Here is a 20,576-nt window from a genome sequence, read left to right as displayed (position 1 = left end):
CAAGTGAAGATGAAGGGGGCTGCCGGCACTATAAAAGGTATTTTTAAAGGTAAGTCCTAGAGCAGGTGTTGTGAAACTACAGGTAGCCCTCAGGTGACATCCAGCTCACCACCTGTTTTTGTAAATAGTTTCATTGGAACACAGCCACGCCCGCTCATTTACATATTGTCTATGGCTTCTTTTGTTCTGTCCTCATCACAGACACACTGATGCAATCATATTGTCTATATCGGCAGAGGTGAGTAGTTGCAATGGAGACTATACAGCCCACAAAGCCTAAAATACTTACTCTCTGGACCTTTATAGAAAAAGTTTGCCAACCCCTAATGTATAACAAAAATGTAAACCTTCCTAAATGCCAAACACATAGAAAAAGAAACATAGTAAATTTTTAATAATGAGACAGTTGACACGAAGCATATTGGTAATACCAACAAACCTAAATGTGCTTAACTCATATATGAAATGAAAAAGATTTTCAGGTTATTTGTAAAGCAAAGTAAAATAAAATAAAACGATGTCTATGCTGTATACAAGAGAACAAACTGAAATAAAAAGGCTAAACATAAAGGAAAGAGAAAAGATATATTAGGAAATGCAAATAATATGAAATCAGGAGCTGTGATCTTGAGAACAGGCAAGGTAAAATTCAGGCCACAAAGCATTGAGAGAAAGAGGCGCAAATGCCAACAACGCCACAGCAACCACCTTCATAAAGCAGAAACTACGAGAAATGAGAAGGGAAACCAACAGATACACAACTTTAACACACCACTCTCAGTCTAAGACACATCAAACATGCAAAAGGTAAGTAAAGATACAGAAGACCTAAACAATATTATTGATAAGGTACAGTTTATGAGTGTGTGTTTATGTGTGTGTGTGTGTTACATTCTGATTATAGAGAATATAAGTTTTCAAGCATTCACGGGCCAGTCATGAAATTGTCCTTATATTAGTCCACAAAGAAAAAACCTCACGAAGTTCCTTAAAGTAGAAATAATACAAACAAAATTCTCTGACCACAACGCAATAAAACTAGAAATTAGTAACCATGTCAAAAAACAAATAAATAAAAAAGGTCCTTCTACCTGATGATTTTGGGGGCCAGACTGGTGGCGTAGCAGTTAAGTTTGTGCACTCGGCTTCAGTGGCCCAGGGTTTGCAGGTTTGGATCCCAGGCACGGACCTACACACCGCTCATTAAGCCATGTTGTGGCAGGTGTGCCACATATAAAATAGAGGAAGATGGCTATGGTTGTTAGCTCAGGGCAATCTTTCTCAGTGAAAAGATGATTGGCAGCACATGTCAGCTCAGGGCTAATCTTCCTCAAAAAAAAAAACTAGTCTTTAAAACAACTCTTGGGAGAAAGGAGATGTACAAACCAAAATTGCAGAATTTCTAAAAAATATATGAAGAAATGATAATGAGAACACTACATATAATAATTATGGGATAACACTGAAGTAGTGTCAAAGAGCATATACACTATGCTATGTTTTGCCTAAGAAAGAGGGGAGATGCATACACGTGTACACACACACACCCCACCCCCTCTGTGTGTTTCTGCTTATTTTTGCAAAAAAAGAAACATAGGAAGGATAAATCAGAAACCAATGAAAAAGGTATCTGTAAGGGATGGGAGGCAACAGAAGGGAAGGAGTAGAGATACGAGTGTGATTTCTTTGGTGTATCTTTTTACATAGTTATGACTTTTGAAACGTTTTACAAATTCAGAAAATAAAATTAAATCAAAAAGATTGAAAAAAGCAACTCTAAAACTGAACACAAATGTAAGTTTAAAAACTTTTTTCCTAACCGTATACCAAATCAATAATAAGACCACAAAAAGAAAATAACTAGTTCAAATAACCTTTTGGAGTTTAGGTCAGCACTCTGACCATACATAACCTGAGTGGAATATATTCTAAACATAAAAAGAACTGCAAAGGAGGCTTGAATACTACTCAGTTTTTTTTGTGGTTGTTGTTACTAGCAATGCTGTTGGTCTCATAATTTTGAAATTATTCTGGAGACTCAAATGAGTTCAGAAACACAAGGAGTCCTGTGAATACCTTCATATACATGTGAAATAAAATACTTTTGGACAGTCATAAGTATCTTCTCACCCTGGCCTAAGAGGATATGGACTAGAAAACACAGTCTTAAAAAAAAATACATAAATAGTTGCATAACAATGTGAATGTACTTAACACTATTGAACCGTATGCTTAAAAACGGTTAAGACGGTAAGTTTCATGTTATGTTCATTTCACCATACGGCAAGCACTGAGCCAGGACATTGACATATATCAATTCTAAGTTGAGAACCTCCCTGGAAGAAGGATATTGTTATCTTCATTACACAGATGAGTGAACTGAGGCTCCGAGATGACAATTATCTCACACAAGATCAGAAAGTAGTAACAGAGGCTAGAAGTGATTCTGGGTCTCTCTGACCCCAAAGCTTATTCTCTTCCCATCATAACCACACTGACTTTTCAACAATTTAGCAGTTTACAATTAACTGTACTAACTGTTAATGGATATTAACAATTTAGTTTTGCTTTATTTTATTTTTACACTAGTAAATGTACATTTAATTAATTTTTTTTTATTGAGGTAGCAGTGGTTTATAATGGAAATAGAACAAAGAATCTTAAAATTTATATGGAACAACAGACTGAATAGCTAAAGCAATCCTGAGGGAAAAAAAGCTGTAGTAATCAAAACAGCCTGCTTTATTTTAAAAGAAGGAATATTCACTGCTTTTGATATTATTGGATATTTGCTGTTACTAATTAGTGATGGTCTCAGTTGTAAGTAATTTTACCGAGATTTCACAAAGAAGAAAATAATTTCGGAGGAAAAGTGTTTGGTCTCTTGGACAGCAACATGCCCTTCCTGCGGGTTCTTGTTTCAGGCCACATCCTGGGTGTGGAAAACACGGAGCTAACCACTCAAGGTAGAAGAGATTCAAATCCAAGTTGTACGCCTGCTGTTTATAAATAAAATTAAAATTTTTGAAGTGTGTAAGAAATGTGAAGTTTGGCTGAAATACATTTTCAGCCCAGCATGCATTAGAAACGTTATGTTCAGAAGCAAAAGCACCTACGACTAGATGCTTATCAGCATGTGGTGGCCTTGTCACCCTCGGAATAGGCTGGAAGTCGACTGTTAACGTAAGTTCAGAGACCACAGAGACCAAGCTCTGTCGTTACAAGGTACTTAAAAAACATCTTCACAAAATTGACCAAGAAACCCTTTTAAGATGGAGAAATAAAAGGAGCAAATCACTGGATAACATTACATAATAATACAGTTATGCAATGTTTAGGAACTGTGTCTTTAAAAACGCATGATAAAAATAAATGGTATAAATGTCTTTATGAATCCAGAAATAGTTATCTTGGGGAGAGGGAAAAATTGGAATGCCACTAACATCCACACCTTACAGTCAATGGACAAGACCTAGTTTAATGATAATACCTAGAGGGGCACAAAGATCCTATAATTCCTGGAATGCAGTAAATTACAGTATTTTTTTAAATGAAATATATATGCTAAAATGTTTTGCAAAGTAAAAACTCTTACATAAATATAAAGGAGTTGGAAGGCTAATATACTGGTTGTGATCCATGCCACAGTTCAAAGAAACATCAAACCCTGGATAGCGGCCAAGACAAATGAGAAATATTTGAAAAATTTTATCTTGAAAAGATAATTATACAAATGTCTACCATAATAATAACCATGATATCAATGCCTGCTATGGTGCAATGGTCTAAAAAGTAAGCCCTTGAGAAAAGTCCATTAAATCAAAGCATTCAAAGTGCTTCTCAGGCAAAACTCCTTTCCATACATATTATACATTTGATGAATGGTTTAAATGAGAAACAATGAAAAACTGACTGTTACTATGAGAAGCAAAATAAAGTTCAAATCTCTGGTCTCCTAGCACTACTTTCTCCTTTCTCAATAGACAAAAAAACCAATCTGAAAATTATTCTTTAAAATTATTTCCTTTGGAAGATGTCACTCCAATTTAAAAAAGGGTTTCACTGACAATAAACGTATCCTCTCCCCAGGCACTGTGACCCTTTCCAGCCCCTTCCCATCTATCCTTAGCTGGTGTCTTACTAGCTAAGTCCACCACCAGGGGCAAAGCTTGGGCTGTGAACCTGTACCTGTTTAGACATTGTTACCAGTCAGGGAGGAGATAAGTACAGAAAGAGTTAAGTGTTTACAAACTTCAATAGCAATTTGACAGAATAATTTCATGTCTTTTGCATCTAAAAATAAAGTATATGGGTTTATCAATTTTTTTAATTAAGGATTATTGTGGTATAATTTATGTACAGTAAAATTTAACATTTTTAGGTGCCCCTCTGTAGTCAATTCCCTCCCCTGACCCCAAACCCCTGGCAACCACTGATCTGATTTCTCTCCTTATAATTTTGCCTTTTTTAGAATTTCATGTAAATGGAATCATAAACTATGTAGTCTTTTGTGCCTGGTATCTTTCATTTCACATAGTGCTTTGAAGATTCAGTCATGTTGTTGCATGTATCAATAGTTTGTTCCTTTATATTGCTAGTAGTATTCCATTGCATGAACGTATCAAAATGTATTTATCCACTCACCAGTTGATGGATTTCTGGGTTGCTTTCAACTTGGGTGATTATGAATAGAGTTGCTATAAGCATTTATGTAGAGGTCATTTTTTGTAAATGGATATCCAAGTGTTCTACCACCATGTTTTGAAACGACTGTCCTTTCTCCATTGAATTACCTTGGCACCATTCTGAAAGATCCATTAACTTTCTATCTGTGGGTCTATTTCTGGACCTGTATTCTCTTCCATTGACCTGTATCTATCCTTACACCAATGCTACACTGTCTCGATTACTGTAGCTTTATAGTAAATTATGAAGTAAATTAAGTCTTCTAAATTTTTCTTTTTCAAAGTCATCTTGGCTTTTCTATTTCCTGTGCTTTTCTATATAAAATTTAAAATCAGCTTGTCAATTTCTGCCAAAAAGTCTGTTGGGCTGTTGATTGGAATTGCACTGATTCTATAGATCACTTTGGAGAGAAGTTACATCTTAATATTAAGTCTTCTGATCAATGAAACTTGGTAGCTCTCCATTTATTTAGATCCTTTAGTTTCATCAATGTTTTGCAATTTTTATCATAAAATCTAGAACATTTTGCTAGATTTATCCCCAAATATTTTATGTGTTTGGATACTATTATAAGCGATATATTTTACTTCAATGTCAGTTGTTCACTGCTAGCAAACAGAAATACAATTGATGTTAATACAGTGACCTTGTATCCTACGACTTCTTAGTTTACTAGCTTATTAGCTCTAACACCTTTTTCAGTGATTCTGAGATTTTCTATGTAGACGATCATGTAGACAGTTTTAACTTCTTCCTTCTCAAACTGAATGTTTTTTATTTCTTTCTCTTGCCTTACTAAACTGATCAGGACTTCCGGTACAACACTGATTAGAAGTGGTAAGCCTGGACATCCTTGACTTGCTCCCAATCTTAAGTGGAAACTATTCGATCTTTCACCATTAAACAGAAGATGTTTCTTGTGCGTTTTTCACAGATGCCATTTAAACAGGCGGAAGGACTTCTCTTCTGGTTTGCCGAGAATTTTTACCATTAACGGGTGTTTATCTTTGATAATTTTCCCGCATCTATTGGGATATGTTTTTTCTTTTTATTCTGTTAACATTGTGAATTACAATGATTGATTTCAAATGTTACACCAACTTTGTATTCCTGGGATGAGCCCCCACTTGGTTATAATGTATATCCTTTTAATATACTGCTGGATTTAATTCACTAAATTATTGTTAAGAATTTTCGTGTCTCTGTTCATGGGGGATGTCAGTCTGTAGTTTTACTTTCCTGTGATATCTTGCTCAGGTTTTGGCGTCTCCAAGGAATATTTTCCCTTCCTTTTATTTTTAACTTACCTGTGTGTTTAATTTAGTCAGTTTCTTGAGGGCAGCATTTAGCTGGGTCTTGCTTTTGTATCTAGTCTTACAATCTCTTTTAATTGTTTACACGGTTTATTATTAATATAATTATTGATATGCTTGAATTTAAATCTCTCATCTTGCCAATTGCATTCTATTTGTCCTGTCTATTCTTTGCTCCCTTTTCTCCTTTTCCTGCCTTCTTTTAGATTTTTTTTAATGATTCCATTTTATCTCTATAACTGGCTTTTTAATCGGGCCACTTTTATTTTCTAGTAGTTGTTTCAGAGTTTATTAACTTATCATAGTCAACCTTCAAATATTACACCCCTTCGTGTAGAGTGTAAGGCCATCACAGGCGATCCAGGTATTAGCAGTGGGTCACCTTTAGCCTCAGTGCCCACTTCAAATTCTTTCAGTGTCGAGCTGCCCCTTGTGCCTAGTGTGGGGTTGTAGCGCGGGGCTGGAAGATGATTCTCAGCATTTCTGTTCTGCTTCAGCAGTCACTCACACCTGCACCACAGAGGGGCTCTCTTTCACACTCCTGTGCCTCTCCCAGTGGCAGTGCTGTTGGCTGCTATTCAGTGGCTTATTTGGGGGCCAGGTTGGTTCTTGGTCTCCTGGTCTTAGGCAGGGTCTGTGTGCCCACTCTTGGAGGGACGGGCTGGAGAGTCGTAAGCCTTTCTATCCCTCCCACTTGTGTCAGCTAGACCCTGCCAGGTATCTGTGGTGGTTCTCACGTGGGAGGGGTTTTTCTGTCCCTTTCCAGTGGTACAGACCTCTGCTTTGTGATGGCTCAGGGTCCTGGACCTAAGGGCATTTCTCACCCTCCCTTGGGGGGAAGAGGGCTTTTGCTAATACCCTTCTCCTTCTCCGGATGCAGCACTCTGCCTGGCTCCTGCAGAGGGAAGGAAGATTCCTCGACCTTCTCCTGAGGCAGAAGGGCGTGTTTGCCTCTACCCATCCCCCAGAGACCCTGGGGATGAGAGCACTATTGCCCTGTCCCCAGGGATTTAAGGCTTCTGCTTCAGAGGAGAACTGTGTCTGGGGAGGCAGCAGTGTTTCTCACCTGCTCCCCAGCAGCAATCACTTCTCAGGCCTACGTGAGAGATGCGGGAAGGGGAGGGTCTCTCCAGTCTTTTGCCCTGCCCAACTTCTCTTGTGAGAACCTGGTGGAGGTCCGTGGAGAAGGGTTTGCAAGTGAGAACTCCCCTTGTGTGGAGCTCCCAGTTATTCTAAATTGATATGTGAGCCCACACTTGGACTTCAGGGAATTTAAAAAAATTTCGTTCTTTCTTCTGATTTGCTTCTATGGCAGCCATGTCTTCCTCTCATCTCTGTCAAAGGTGAACAGTTTGTGTGCCTCATCTCTCCTTGCAAGGGCTTGTCACACTTTGGAATTAAGTTCCCTTGATTTCCCTGTAAACTTAGCTCTCTGATAAGTTTAAGGAAAGTTATGATTTTTGTGAGCAATCTGGATTTTTCTTGTTAGGATGGGAGTGACATGCTCTTACAGCTTTCTACCTCCCAAGTAGAAGACAAACATAGGCTTATGTTTTGTATGTCTTTGCTTTTTAATTTCATTTTTTAAATAATTCTTATTATATTTTATAAAAATATTGATCTGTGACAGATTGGAAAAAAGCATTGTAAAGTAGTTATAGTTCTGACAAGACTGTCTAACCTGCGGGTGCCACAAGAACATTTCTTTTGGAACTTACGGCTACTTGCGGATAGCACAAAAGGTTCACACTGATTCACACTTAGCAGAGGGTAAGGCAGTAGGGGTGGTTAATAAAATATTTTCACTTCCAAAGATTTATTAGTAGCCATGTATGATATAGTGCAGCTGACTTTCTCCCTTTCTTAAAGAGATTCACAGCATTTGTCCCAATTCTCCCTGATGTAAGGGTTAATTATTTAGGAATCTTTCAAAATGTCCCAGATTTCCCCTGGAAAAGGCTTATCAAAAGAAACCACAGATTCTACCAACCAGCAAAGGTGCTAACTAAATGGAGACAGAATGAGAAGAGAAAGCAGCCTTGAAGCCACTTAGCAAACTATATCTCTAATTTTCCCTGATAAAGAGTTTAGAAGCAATAGTTATTTTAAAGTATGTTTCCGCATTAACACTTTTATTATGGACTTACCACTTTGTTGCTCTTTTGTCTATCTTTCTCAACAAAACAGTGAACACCTAAGGATGGTGTTGTATTCATCTCTGTACTTCTCAGTGTCTAGCACAGTGCCTGCCATATAGCAGCTCGGAATGAACACATATCGAATGAATACACACTGAATGAAACGAATAGATTGCACAATGGTTCTGCCTAGCATTTTCTTAGTATGTTTTTCCTCTGGGCTATATCTTGCTCTTACCTCCCTCTGCCTTCCTTTTTGGTGAGTGTATATCAATAGATCTCACGTAATCTATATGCACCCAGTGTCTGCCTGGCTCCTAAGTACCCGCTACTGTTTGAAGACTCTGCTAGCAGCCCTACCTACCTGATCAGCTGGCCTTGCACCTGTACAGAATCAGGGCTGAGACAGTTCGGCTCTGTCCGTTGTTTGGATGACCTGGCTGGCCTGGCGGTCAGCCTTTGCAGCCAGATAATTTCCCATATCCATCTCAGGGCCTGGGGTGAATGATTTCTATCTGAACCTGCCTATTTTTCCTCTTTATTGATCATGCGTACAGGGACTCATATACCTCAATCCCTGAGCCTCTTTGAGTCACAAAAGTACTTCATCTTATGCTATTATATGTTTTTTAAGTTTTCACATGCTGTGATCACCCTTCCATTATGATATATAAGGAGAATGCCAACAAAAGCAGAAATTATGTTTTTCCGTTTTGAATCTTTAAAAATTCCTAACATAGTATTATGCCTAGAGTAGACACACAATTACTGATCGAGACAATGAGCTGAACCCTGTATTGAAAGCCCTTCATAAGTCCCTTCCATGCATTAAGTCAACTGACATCTATACATTAATTTTCCTAACCACTCATTTCTATTTTCTCACATACCTCCATGGGAAAACTAATGTATGTCTTGAAGGGTGAAAATTTAATACCTAAGAGGACCAAACATACTTAGCAGTTCAATAAGGTTTACATTTTTCCATAATCATATACTAATCTTACTAGTCCCACATATTTTATTTTTTATTTTTTTAATTTTTTAATTTATTTATTTTTTTTAAAGATTTTTTTTTCCTTTTTCTCCCCAAAGCCCTCCAGTACATAGTTGTATATTCTTCGTTGTGGGTCCTTCTAGTTGTGGCATTTGGGATGCTGCCTCAGCGTGGTCTGATGAGCAGTGCCATATCTGCGCCCAGGATTCGAACCAACGAGAAACACTGGGCTGCCTGCAGCAGACAGAGCGCGTGAACTTAACCATTCAGCCACGGGGCCAGCCCCGAGTCCCATATATTTTAAAGAAGAGAAACTCTTACCCAGCCTTAGCAACACTTATGGTTTGTTGCTCCATTGCTTCATGGATACTGGTTCTGTCATGCTCTTTGAGGCTATTAAACTCATCAATACAGCAAAGGCCTGCATCTGCGAGGACTAATGCCCCAGCCTCCAAATTCCACTCTCCAGAGTCTTTTACAGCAGTCACCGTCAGACCTAAGGAAACAAGTGAGTTATGTCAGCGTTTATTTTCAAAAGCATGTCTTATACCTATGAAGGGAAATAAACACCTCTATTTTAAAGGTAAGGACATAGAGTAAGGGTTTTATTTCTAGTCTACAAAGAACGGATAGCATCAGGACAACTACTTCAGGTATCCAGTCACTGGAAGGTCAGGAGATCCTCTGTTCCAAAAATCGAGTATGTGTTACAGAGTATTTTGTGGCAATCAGAATTTCCCAAATTTTCTGTCTCTCCTTGGTAGGTTACCTTCACTGAGTGGTCTACACTTTTAGAAGAAGCAAACAGATCTTCAGAGATCTTATGAGAAGTGCTTCTGTACTATATGCTATTTACAGAGAAGGGGCCAAAGACAGAGAAAAGTGATACTATAATCCAGTGATGAAAATGAAAATTTTGCTCCCCATCACAGTGTGAGGGAGAGGATTTCCTTCATATTTCTTATCTGGTTTTGATTCATCCTTTATACCAGTCAATAGCGCAGTGTGGTCAAAAGCAAAGGCTCTAGAGTCACCTAGACTTGGATTTGAATCCTGGATCTGTCATTCTGGCAGCCATATTGTAGGCAAGTTTCCTAATATACTAATATATTGTAGGCAAGTTTCCTAATATACCCAGATCTCAGTTTAATCACCTATAAAAGGGGATAACAATGGAAAATATTTCATAGATTCTTGGATATTCAAATAGAATATAAATAAAGCTCTTTAAAAGGTATATGACACATAATGATTATTTATATTGTTGATAAAAATTGATAAACCTCTGGCTAGACTGATCAAGGGGAAAAAAAAGAGGAGACACAAGTTACAAATATCAGAAATGAAAAAGGGGACATCACTACAGACCCTATAGACATTGAACTAATAATACAGAAATACAATGAACAACTCTATGTCCTAAGTTTGATAACTTAGACAAAATGGTCAAATTCTTTGAAATATGTAAACTGCCAAAGTTTATCTAAATAGGCATAGATAACCTGCACAATCCTATATCTACTTTGAAAATTGACTCTATAGTTAAAAACCTTTCAATACAGAAATTTACAGGTTGGGATGACTTCATGGTGAATTCTACCAAACATTTATTGAACAAATAATACAATTCTACACAAAATTTTCAAAAATATAGGAAAACAAGGAACACTTCCCAACTCATTTTATGAAGCCAGCATTATGATACTAAAAAGCAGATAAAGATATATTAAAAGAAAACTACAGATCATAAACACAGTTGCAAAAAATAAAAGCAAATCAAACAATACATAAAATGATAACAACATTAAGTGGGGTTTAATTTGAAATACAAGGCTAATTGAACATTCAAAACTTAATCAATACAATTCACTATATCAACAAACGAAGGAAGAAAAAGCAAATGACCAACTCAATAGATACAGAAAAAACATTTGACAAAACTCAACAATCATTCATGATAAAAACAACTCTCAGAAAACTAGTAATAGAAGGAACTTCTTCAATCTGATAAAGGATATTTATAAAAATCCTACAGCAAATATACTTAATGACAAAAGACTGAATGTTTACCCCCATTGCCACCCTCACCCCCAAGATCGGAATAAGGCAAGGAGAGCTGCTCTCACTACTCTTATTCAAAATCATCCTGGAGATTCTAGCTAGTGGAATAAGGCAAAAAAAAAAAAAAAAAAAAAAGAACAACATACAGATTGAAAAGGAAAAACCAAAATTCTTTATATTTTCAGACAATATGATTATGTAGGAAATTCCAAATAATTTACAAAAAAAGTTACCAGACACAACTAATTAGCGAGTGTAGCAATACTGCAGGATACAAGTCAATATGCAAAAATCAATCATATTTCTATATATTAGAAAAAACAACTACAAATTGCAATTTAAAAACAATACATTTATAATAGCACCCCAAAATATGAAATACTTGCATATAAAGATTAAAGATGTGAAAGATCTGTATGCAAAAACTACAAAACATTGATGAAGGAAATCAAAGATGACCTAATCAAATTGAGAGATATTCTATGTTCATGGAATGAACTGAAAAACTCAATATTTTTAAGATGTTTCCCCAAACTACTCTATAATTCTCCCAAAACTGTTCTACAGATCCAACGCAATTCCAAACAGAATCCTAGCAGGATTTGTCTTTTTATAGAAATTGACAGGGTGATTCTAACATTTATATGCAGAAGAGGGCCGGCCCAGTGGCACAGTGCTTAAGTTTGCAAGTTCCACTTTGGCAGCCTTGGGTTCGTGGGTTCAGACCCTGGGCACAGACCTACACACTGCTTATCAAGCCACGCTGTGGCAGCATTCCACATACAAAATAGAGGAAAATTGGGACAGATTTTAGCTTAGGGACAATCTTCCTCACAAAAAAATAATAATAATCTATGTGCAGAAGCAAAGAAAATAGAAGAGTCAAACCAAAAAACAAAGTAGGAGGTCTCACATGACCCGATTTCCAGATTTCCAACAATGCCACAGTAATCAATTCAGTGTGGTATGGGAGAAAGGACATAGACAGAACAATGGAATAGAACAGAGTCCAAAAACAGGCGCACACATATATGGTCAAGTAAATTTTGATAAAAATGCAAAAGCAATTCAATGGAGAAAGTATAATCTATTCCATAAATGGTGCTGGAATAACTGGATATCCTTATATCCAGAAAAAAAATCAATCTTGATTCATATCTCGCATCTGATACAAAAATTGACTCATAATGAATTAAAGACCTAAATGAAAAATGTAAAACCTATAGAAGAAAAAACATAGGAGAAAAAGCTATGTAAGTTCTTCTGGTTTCTGGTCCAGCATTTAAGGAGCTTGGAAGTTGCTGCTCTATCCTAACAACAAGTAAAAACCTGAACAAACTGAAAAATCAACAATACTTCTAAGATCTATCAGAGAAATGAGGTCACAGAACAAACCACTGCCCTCAACATTCAAAAGACAGAAAAGGCAGAGAAGCACAACTTACCAGAGCAGAAACCTTCATGGGAACCAGTACTGGGATAGGAAAACCTGAACTGTAATTGACAAACTGCTGGAGACTCTGAAACTCTGAAAATTAAAAACTCCACAGGAACCCAGCCACAGGAGGGTCCCCACACTTTTGTGAGTTTTACTTCCAGGAGCTCTACTAGGTTCTCACATTGAATATAAACAATTTTTCTCTGACAATGTAAGAAGAGAGATGGAAAGTTTAAGGAAGAATTAAAAAGAAATTCTAGAGACCAAAAACACTGAGAAAGAAATGAATGCCTTTTATGGGCTTATTAGTAGACTGGACATGGCTGAGAAAGAATGTCTGAGAGCAAGAACAGTCAATAGAAACTTCCAAAACTGAAAAGCAAAGGAAAAACAGGATGGAAAATAACAGAATAGAATATGTATCCAAGAACTATGGAAGAACCAGAAAAGGTGTAACTACATGTAATGTATGTAATGAGAATACCAGAAGAAGAAAGAGAGAAGGAACAGAGCAATATTTGAAACAATAATGACTGGGCAATTTCCTAAATTAATGTGAGACAACAAACCACAGATCCAGAAAACTCAAAGAACACAGAGCAGGAAAAATGCTAAAAAAACTACACCTAGACATATCATATTTAAACTTCAGAAAATCAAAGATAAAGAAAAAATCTTGAAAGAAGCCAGAGGAATAAAATACCCTACCTATAGGGGAGCAAAGATAAGAATCATATCCAACTTGCCCCAGAATATTTAAATGCAATCTTAAAAATACGTTAATGCAGGGCCGGCCCAGGGGCCAAGTGGTTAAGTTCATGTGCTCTGCTTCGGTGGCCCAGGATTTTGCCAGTTTGGATCCTGGGTGCGGACATGGCACCACTCATCAGGCCATGCTGGGGCGGCGTCTGGCGTGCCGCAACTAGAAGGACCTACACCTAAAAATACACAACTATGTACAAGGGGGCTTTGGGAAGAAAAACAAAAAATAAAAAAATCTTTAAAAAAATACGTTAATGCAAGAATAGCATTCACAAGTGAAGATATAATCATTCTAGGTTCTGCACTGGTTAGATAACTTACAGAGCAGGAGTCAGCAAACTGTAATCTGTGGGCAAAATCTGGCCTGGCCACCTGTTTTATAAAAATAGTTTTTTTGGAACACAGTCATGCTCATCATTTACATATTGTCTATGGCTGTTTTCACACTACAATGGTAGAGTTAAGTAGTTGTGACAGACACTGAATGGCCCTCAGTGACTGAAATATTTATATCTGGCCCTTTACAGAAAAAGGCTGCTGACTCCTGATCTACAGTATTAATGTCTACTACAAGATATCAAATTTTAAAAGAAATACTAATTTAAAAAAAGAGTAAACAGGTAATGAAGAACATGGACATAATGCCATTTAAAGGAGAGTTTATAGAATGGGGTATGATTAGCCTGAAGGAAAGATTTGGAGAAGAGAAAGTAATTTTTATGTATTTAGAGAACTATCCTATGGAAGAGGAATCAGACCAATTTGGGGCAGCTCCAAAAGAAATAACTGAGACCAACATGTAAAATTTTACAAGGAACTGATGAATACCTTGAGGTGCTTAAAAAGCAATGGGCTACCTTACAAAGTAGTGAACTTTTCATCAAAGTAACTAGTTGAGCAAAAGTGGAATGTCTATTTGAAGAGAGAGTGTAAAAAACATTCATGCCGTGAACAGGTTGCTGGACAAAAGAGAAATTCGAAAACACTGAGATGAAAGAAGAGGCACATACAACATACCACAACTTACAGGAGGCAGCTAAAGCAGTGCTTAGAGAGGAACATAGCAATAAATGCCTACATCAAAAAAGAAGAAATATCTCAAATCAGTAATCTATGCTTCCACCTTAAAACACTGGGAAAAAAGGGAGAGCAAATTAAACTCAGCTCAAGCAGAAGGAAGGAAGGAAATAAACATTAGAGCAGAAATTATTGAAACAGAGAATATAAAAACAATAGAGAAAACAAATGAAATCAAACATGGACAAACTTTTAGCTAGACTGACCAAGCCAAAGAGAGAGAAGAATCAAATTACTAGAATCAGGAATCAAAGATGAGGCATTATTATTGACTTTACAGAAATTAACAGGATTATAAGAGAACACAAAGAATAACTGTATGTCAACTAATCACATAACTTAGATGAAACTGATAAATTTCTAAAGACAATATCAAAACTGAATCAAGAAGAAGAAAACCTGAACAGACCTATAAGAAGTAAAGCGATTGAATTAGTAATTTAAAAACTAGCCACAAAGAAAAACACACACACACATAGCTTCACTGGTGAATTCTACCAAACATTAAAGAATCAAATACCAATTCTTCAAAACTCTTCGTTAGAGGTAGAAGAGGAGGGAACACTTTCTAACTCATTCTATGACAAGAGTATTACCCACATTCTAAAATTCAGACAAAGACATCACAAGAATACTAAAGACTAGTATGTCTTATGACTACAGATACAAAAATCTTCAATATATTAATAAACCAAACCCTGGTAGTTCTTCATAAGGAGTTACCATACGACCCAGCAACTCCACTCTTAAGCATATACCGAGAGAAATGAAAATATATGTCCCCCACAAAAAGTTGTACACAAATGTTCACAGCAGCATAGCTGTTATTAAAAAAAACATCACTGTGTAATCATATCGGGGGTACTCGGAGATGGATTCTTTGTATGCTGGATTCAAGGCCTTAGCAGGCACAAATTGTACCAACCTAAAATCTAACAATGAATTACCTATTAGTGCATTTGTGAAACTTTTCCCCTTCCACTCCTTTCTAGTTTTTGACCTTTTCTAAATGACCCTGCATATAAGGCGTCCAATCTCATGAAGCTTACTTGCCTAGCTTCTGTCAAGCGTGACTCCATCTAATGTCATTTATCTCTATAGTAACCAACTAAAAAAGGTTGCTACGTTTAGCAGTGGTTTTGTGCAAGCAGTGGTCTAGGCTAGAGATGTTTTAAAGATTTGAGTTCTCTCTCTACCTATCACCACGTTTCTCCTGGTATCAGGAAAAGGAGAGAGCCTCTAATGAATGGGAGCAGTGGAGGGTCAGAGAGAAAAAGACGGAATGAAAACATGAAGGAGGGGCCGGCCCCACAGCCCAGTGGTTAAGTTTGTGCACTCTGCTTTGGCAGCCCAGGGTTTAGATCCTGGGTGCGGACCTAGCACCGCTCATCAAGCCATGCTGAGGCAGCGTCCCACACAGCAGAACTAGAAGGACCTACAACTGGAATATACAACTATGTACTGGCGGGCTTTGGGGAGAAGAACAACAACAACAAAACCCCCAAAAAAACCACGAAGGGAGATGGACTACAAGTGGAGACCGAGTTCAAGAGGAAAGGAGTTTAGAAGGAGCTTCATTTACAATAGGACTAAGAACACATGGTACAAAACTAGATACAAGAAACAGAAAATAATTATTAAGCATTTCCATTCCTATTCTTCTGGTGAGAAACAACATAATGACATTAATGTCAACAAATTGTCAACAACAAATGTAATTATGGTGCTTCAGAAAGCTGACTGATATCAGTGATAGCTCTCCAGAGGGTGTTTCACAGGATAGTCCAGCCACGGATAAGAGATCAGACACAGCTTGTATCTTCAACAAACGTGTAACCTAATGGTGGGCAGCAACAAACAAAACAGTGAAACTGTTATTAATGAGGTAGAGCATAGAATGGAGGAGGAGGACACATTTCATGTAACAAATATGGTAACCTTATAAAAAGTAGAAGGATGCATGCCATGATGTGTAGTGCCTTCCTCCCCCACCTCCCAGTCATCTCTTCCGCAACAAGAAACTTGACATCTGTAGTGCCTCGATGGGGCTTTGCCTTGGCTGGGGCCTCCTCTAACTCCCAGTATAAACCTGGGCCAACCTCATCCATGGGGCTTTGTTCCTCAAGAGCTCATTATCAAGGCATTACTGCAGTGTCTGTCAGCCTATGGGTTCTTCCAAGAAATGATACCTATTGCTTTTCTACACACCAAGTCCACTATAACTATTATCTGACATAGTGAAGAGAAAGTAGAGAAGCACTAAGTCAGCAAATAAAGGAGTGGGTTTCTGAGCACCAGGGTCCTCATTTGTCATAAGGGGAAGATAAAACCTCTCACCTCTCACCATGTTGCAAAACTCAAAAGTAGGTTATGTAATAGTTCTTTACCAATAGTAAAGAAAACATCATAGTATGTGTATATATATATATATATACACACACACACACACCATATATATATGCATATATAAATATACACACACACACACACACACACACAGAGTCTTTATTGTGGTACCATATTTTGCCTCCCACACAACTTTAATCATAACTAGTTAAAGCTGCATCTAACACTTTCTATTCTGTATCATACTAACTTGATTACAGAGTTTTCTTTCCTACTAGACCATAAGGTTGCTGAGGATAATATCTATGTATGTTTGTCTTGGAATATTCCACAGAGCCTAGCACAATAATTTCACATAATAAATGCTTTTTCTCTACATATAATGAGTTATTACTAAAATCATTACTATAGGATTATTCCTTTTAGAAATGTCTGTAAACTCCAGCATATCTCTACATTCTATATTGATACAGAAAATCTTACTCAAAACTATCATTAAATTTCGACATCCTATAACTAATAATAGGGAGCCCTTTAACAAAAGATCATATTACAACAAGCCTTAAGTGAGAATTTTTTTAAAGATGATGAAAATAATGCAAATGATTCTTCAAAAAGAATTCAACACAGTGATAATGTACCTACAGCAGGTGGAATCCAGGATTGAACAGAGGCAAGAGGTTGACACTGCCATTCCTATGAAAACTTCTGCAGCAGGCAGGGCCTGGGACTCGATTTAATTCTTAGTTCTAACACATTTTAATTCAGTGTATTTTAATTTAGTCCAATTTAACTCTAGTACACTTTAATTCACTCTTTCATCATGTTTTGTGTGTGACCTCAAATTAACTTCAACTGTAAGATTCTTAGAAGTCCTCTGTAGAGGAGCTTTGGATCACAGAAGCAAGCTGCGTCTCGTCTCTTCAGAGACTAAGATGTGCGCCCAACAGTGGGTACTTCCTCTGAAGAACAGCTACAGGACACTGGCAGAGCTCCATAACCACCTCATTTCACACCACAGAAAGCACTCAATAAATGACCGATAATGGATTAAATAAACTTAGATTACCAAATAAGCTTAATTCTGAGGGAAAACAATTACAGCTGTATTAGTTTGCTAGGGCTGCCGTAACAAAACACCAGACTAGGGGGCTTAAACAACAGAAACGTCTTTTCTCTCGGTTTGTGGGGGCTAGAAGTACAAGATCAAGGTGTCAGCAGGGTGGGTTTCTTTTGAGGTTTCGCTCCTTGGCTTGCAAATGGCTGCCTTCTTGCTGTGTCCTCACATGGTCTTTCCTCTGTGCATGTGTGCCCTTGGTGTCTCTTCGTATGTCCAAATTTCCTCCTCATGTTAGGATACCAGCTAGATTATGTTAGGGCCCACCCTAAGGGGCTCATTTCAATTTAACCACTTCTTTAATGGCCCTGTCACCCAATACAGTCACATTCTGAGGTACTGAGGGTTAGTGCTCCAACATATGCATGGGGGGCGGCTACAATTCAGCCCATTAACAATAGCTAACTAGGTTCATGTATCTTTGTCCCAGGCACTAATTTAGGCTTTGCTCATCTTAGAGCCAAAAAACCTCTTTCAGCTGTCCTTCTCCTCAGTAATCTGAACAGAGAGAAGCCTTTTGGGACCACTCTCCATGGAGCCCTCTAAGCATCATGTGGGCCCCCCTGGGCACTCAATACATGAAGACAGTCATGGTGACCTATCTGTTGCAATATGGTTAGCTGTTTGAGTCACCAAAAAGTTGTTCAACAACAGACCCTACAGACTGCCTCTGAAACCAGAATGATGCTTTTACAATTTTCTCCCCCTATAGCCTGCTGGTTAATTCAGAAACATGCCAGGGCACATCTTGGAACCCCTTTGGTCTTTCCTGTAAAGTAGTGTCAGTGGTGAGGAAACTACTGGAGAGAGCGCTCAAAGGCTCTTCAATATTCTCAAGGAGCAGTAACTAAAGAGCTAGGAGAGGCAATATGAGAGGCCTGGAGCCAATTCTTGTAGTTTCCAGCGAAATATTAGGGAGGGTTTTTCTCCTCTTAAATACTGTTGTATATGACAGTTAAACAAAAGATGTCAAAGAAAATAAGCCAAACTGGTGGTATCTAGGTAGATCTTCTCTGTTCTTGATGCCTCATATTTACCAGAAGTGAGTTTTAGGTAAGACGCACCTTATTACGACACACCTATGGTCAGAATGCAAAGCGCACTTCATTTTACCAAGCTTATACTGCCATTTTTATAAAGCAAGTGAATTAGCATCTCCTCTTAAGAGTGCCTGCAATAATCAGACAACTGCATAAATCATTCTCAAGGGAGTCATGTTTTAATCTTTAAATGGTCATTTATCTTATATATTCAGTGTGTCTTACAGCATACAGCAATTTACACTTCCTCTTAGCTAGTGTTAGGACCAGCACTAATAAGAGTGAACAGAGAACACAGTTTACCGGTGATAGTAATCTGTGTCTATCACCACAATATGACTCCTGTACTCTAATGCATGCAAACAACAGGGCTTGAGGAAACCTTTCCTGGTAGGTTCTACTGACTGTTTAATCCACTGACAATAAAATGGAACCTCCACTCCAAGTAGTTTTCCTAAATGCGGGGAGGCCTGGTATTAGCTGTCCCATATTAACTTTCAAAAGACCATCAGATGAAAAAGTTACATCAAAAGCAACCTACTTAAGTACGAACAATGCCCAAAGAATGCCAACTCAAAATTCTGGGCACCGTACTCAGAGAAAACTCTTCCAGCACAGATGATGCTTAACAAGTAATTTTTTCTCTGAAATTAGTTAGCCAAGTTGTGGTTCCTTTCACAACACTGAAGGAAAAAATGATGGTTTACGAATACCAGGTAATAAAACAAACCTTTATACCACCCTTACTTAGTAAACAGAAACAGCTCAACCACCTCACACATGTGTTAACAAGCTCTCCCTCTCCCCACAACGCTAGTCAAGCAGCATACGTGAATCGATATTGAATGTTGGTGAATCAAGGAATGGCTCCTCCGAACTTGCTGTGGTGCCCTAAATTTGTACTTACTAACGGTTTAGGTCATGAATTTTTTGAAAATCACGTGTTGATTAGCCTTTGTTTGCTCTACTCTCCTTTTCCTTTCTCTATTGTATCTGTCGCCCTTTGGTCTCCTGACACTTTCATTTTCTTTTTTTCCGTTTCTGCTATGCCTACCAAACGGCAGAAGCCTGGGGTGTAACTGATCAGATCTCTAATAATCTTTTCCTTATTCTAGGACTTTCCAGATGGGAATGGGAGGAAGAAGACCCAGGTGCAGCCAAATATTACCTATTCGGATTTTCCAAGCAAAGTGGGTGTGGAAAAGCGTCTCCTCACCCTTCATTTTCTATGTTTAACTAACGGCGTTGTCGTGCCCAAACGCAGACATTGGCCAAGAACTAGATTTCCAAAATGGCTTTGCTCCTTTCGAGCTGGCATCGGTCTATAAAACGCAATTTATTTCCACTGCAACCAACCCTTCTCTCTACACCAAAATATTACCCAATGCATAGACAGCTGGACCCAACCTAGTGTAGACAACTGAATCACATCTGCTAAATTCAGTAGAGAGGCGCCATAGCCGTTGGACCGATGTAAAAAGAGCGCTAAAAAAAAAAAAAAAAAAACCACACGAAGCAAACGAGAGGCGGCTGTCGCCCGAGATCACGCCCTCCCGCCGCCGGGCCCGCCGCGAGCACGCCTCCAGCAGCGGCCACGCCCC

General features: G+C 38.0%; 1 protein-coding gene across 1 annotated transcript in view; it reads right to left on the bottom strand.

Annotated features, from left to right (window-relative positions):
• Positions 1-20,576, bottom strand: part of MCM9 (minichromosome maintenance 9 homologous recombination repair factor) — a 90,468-nt gene that overhangs the window by 19,812 nt on the left and 50,080 nt on the right. Inside the window, exon 8 of the mRNA XM_046675537.1 lies at positions 9,456-9,630. Within this exon, the coding sequence (XP_046531493.1) occupies positions 9,456-9,630 (175 nt within the window). The remainder of the gene's footprint in view (positions 1-9,455; positions 9,631-20,576) is intronic.

The sequence above is a fragment of the Equus quagga genome, chromosome 11 (genome assembly GCF_021613505.1).
Source record: "Equus quagga isolate Etosha38 chromosome 11, UCLA_HA_Equagga_1.0, whole genome shotgun sequence".
Lineage (NCBI taxonomy): Eukaryota > Metazoa > Chordata > Mammalia > Perissodactyla > Equidae > Equus > Equus quagga.
The sequence above is the reverse complement of the archived record's forward strand: the minus strand, read 5'-3'. Positions and strand labels throughout refer to the sequence as shown.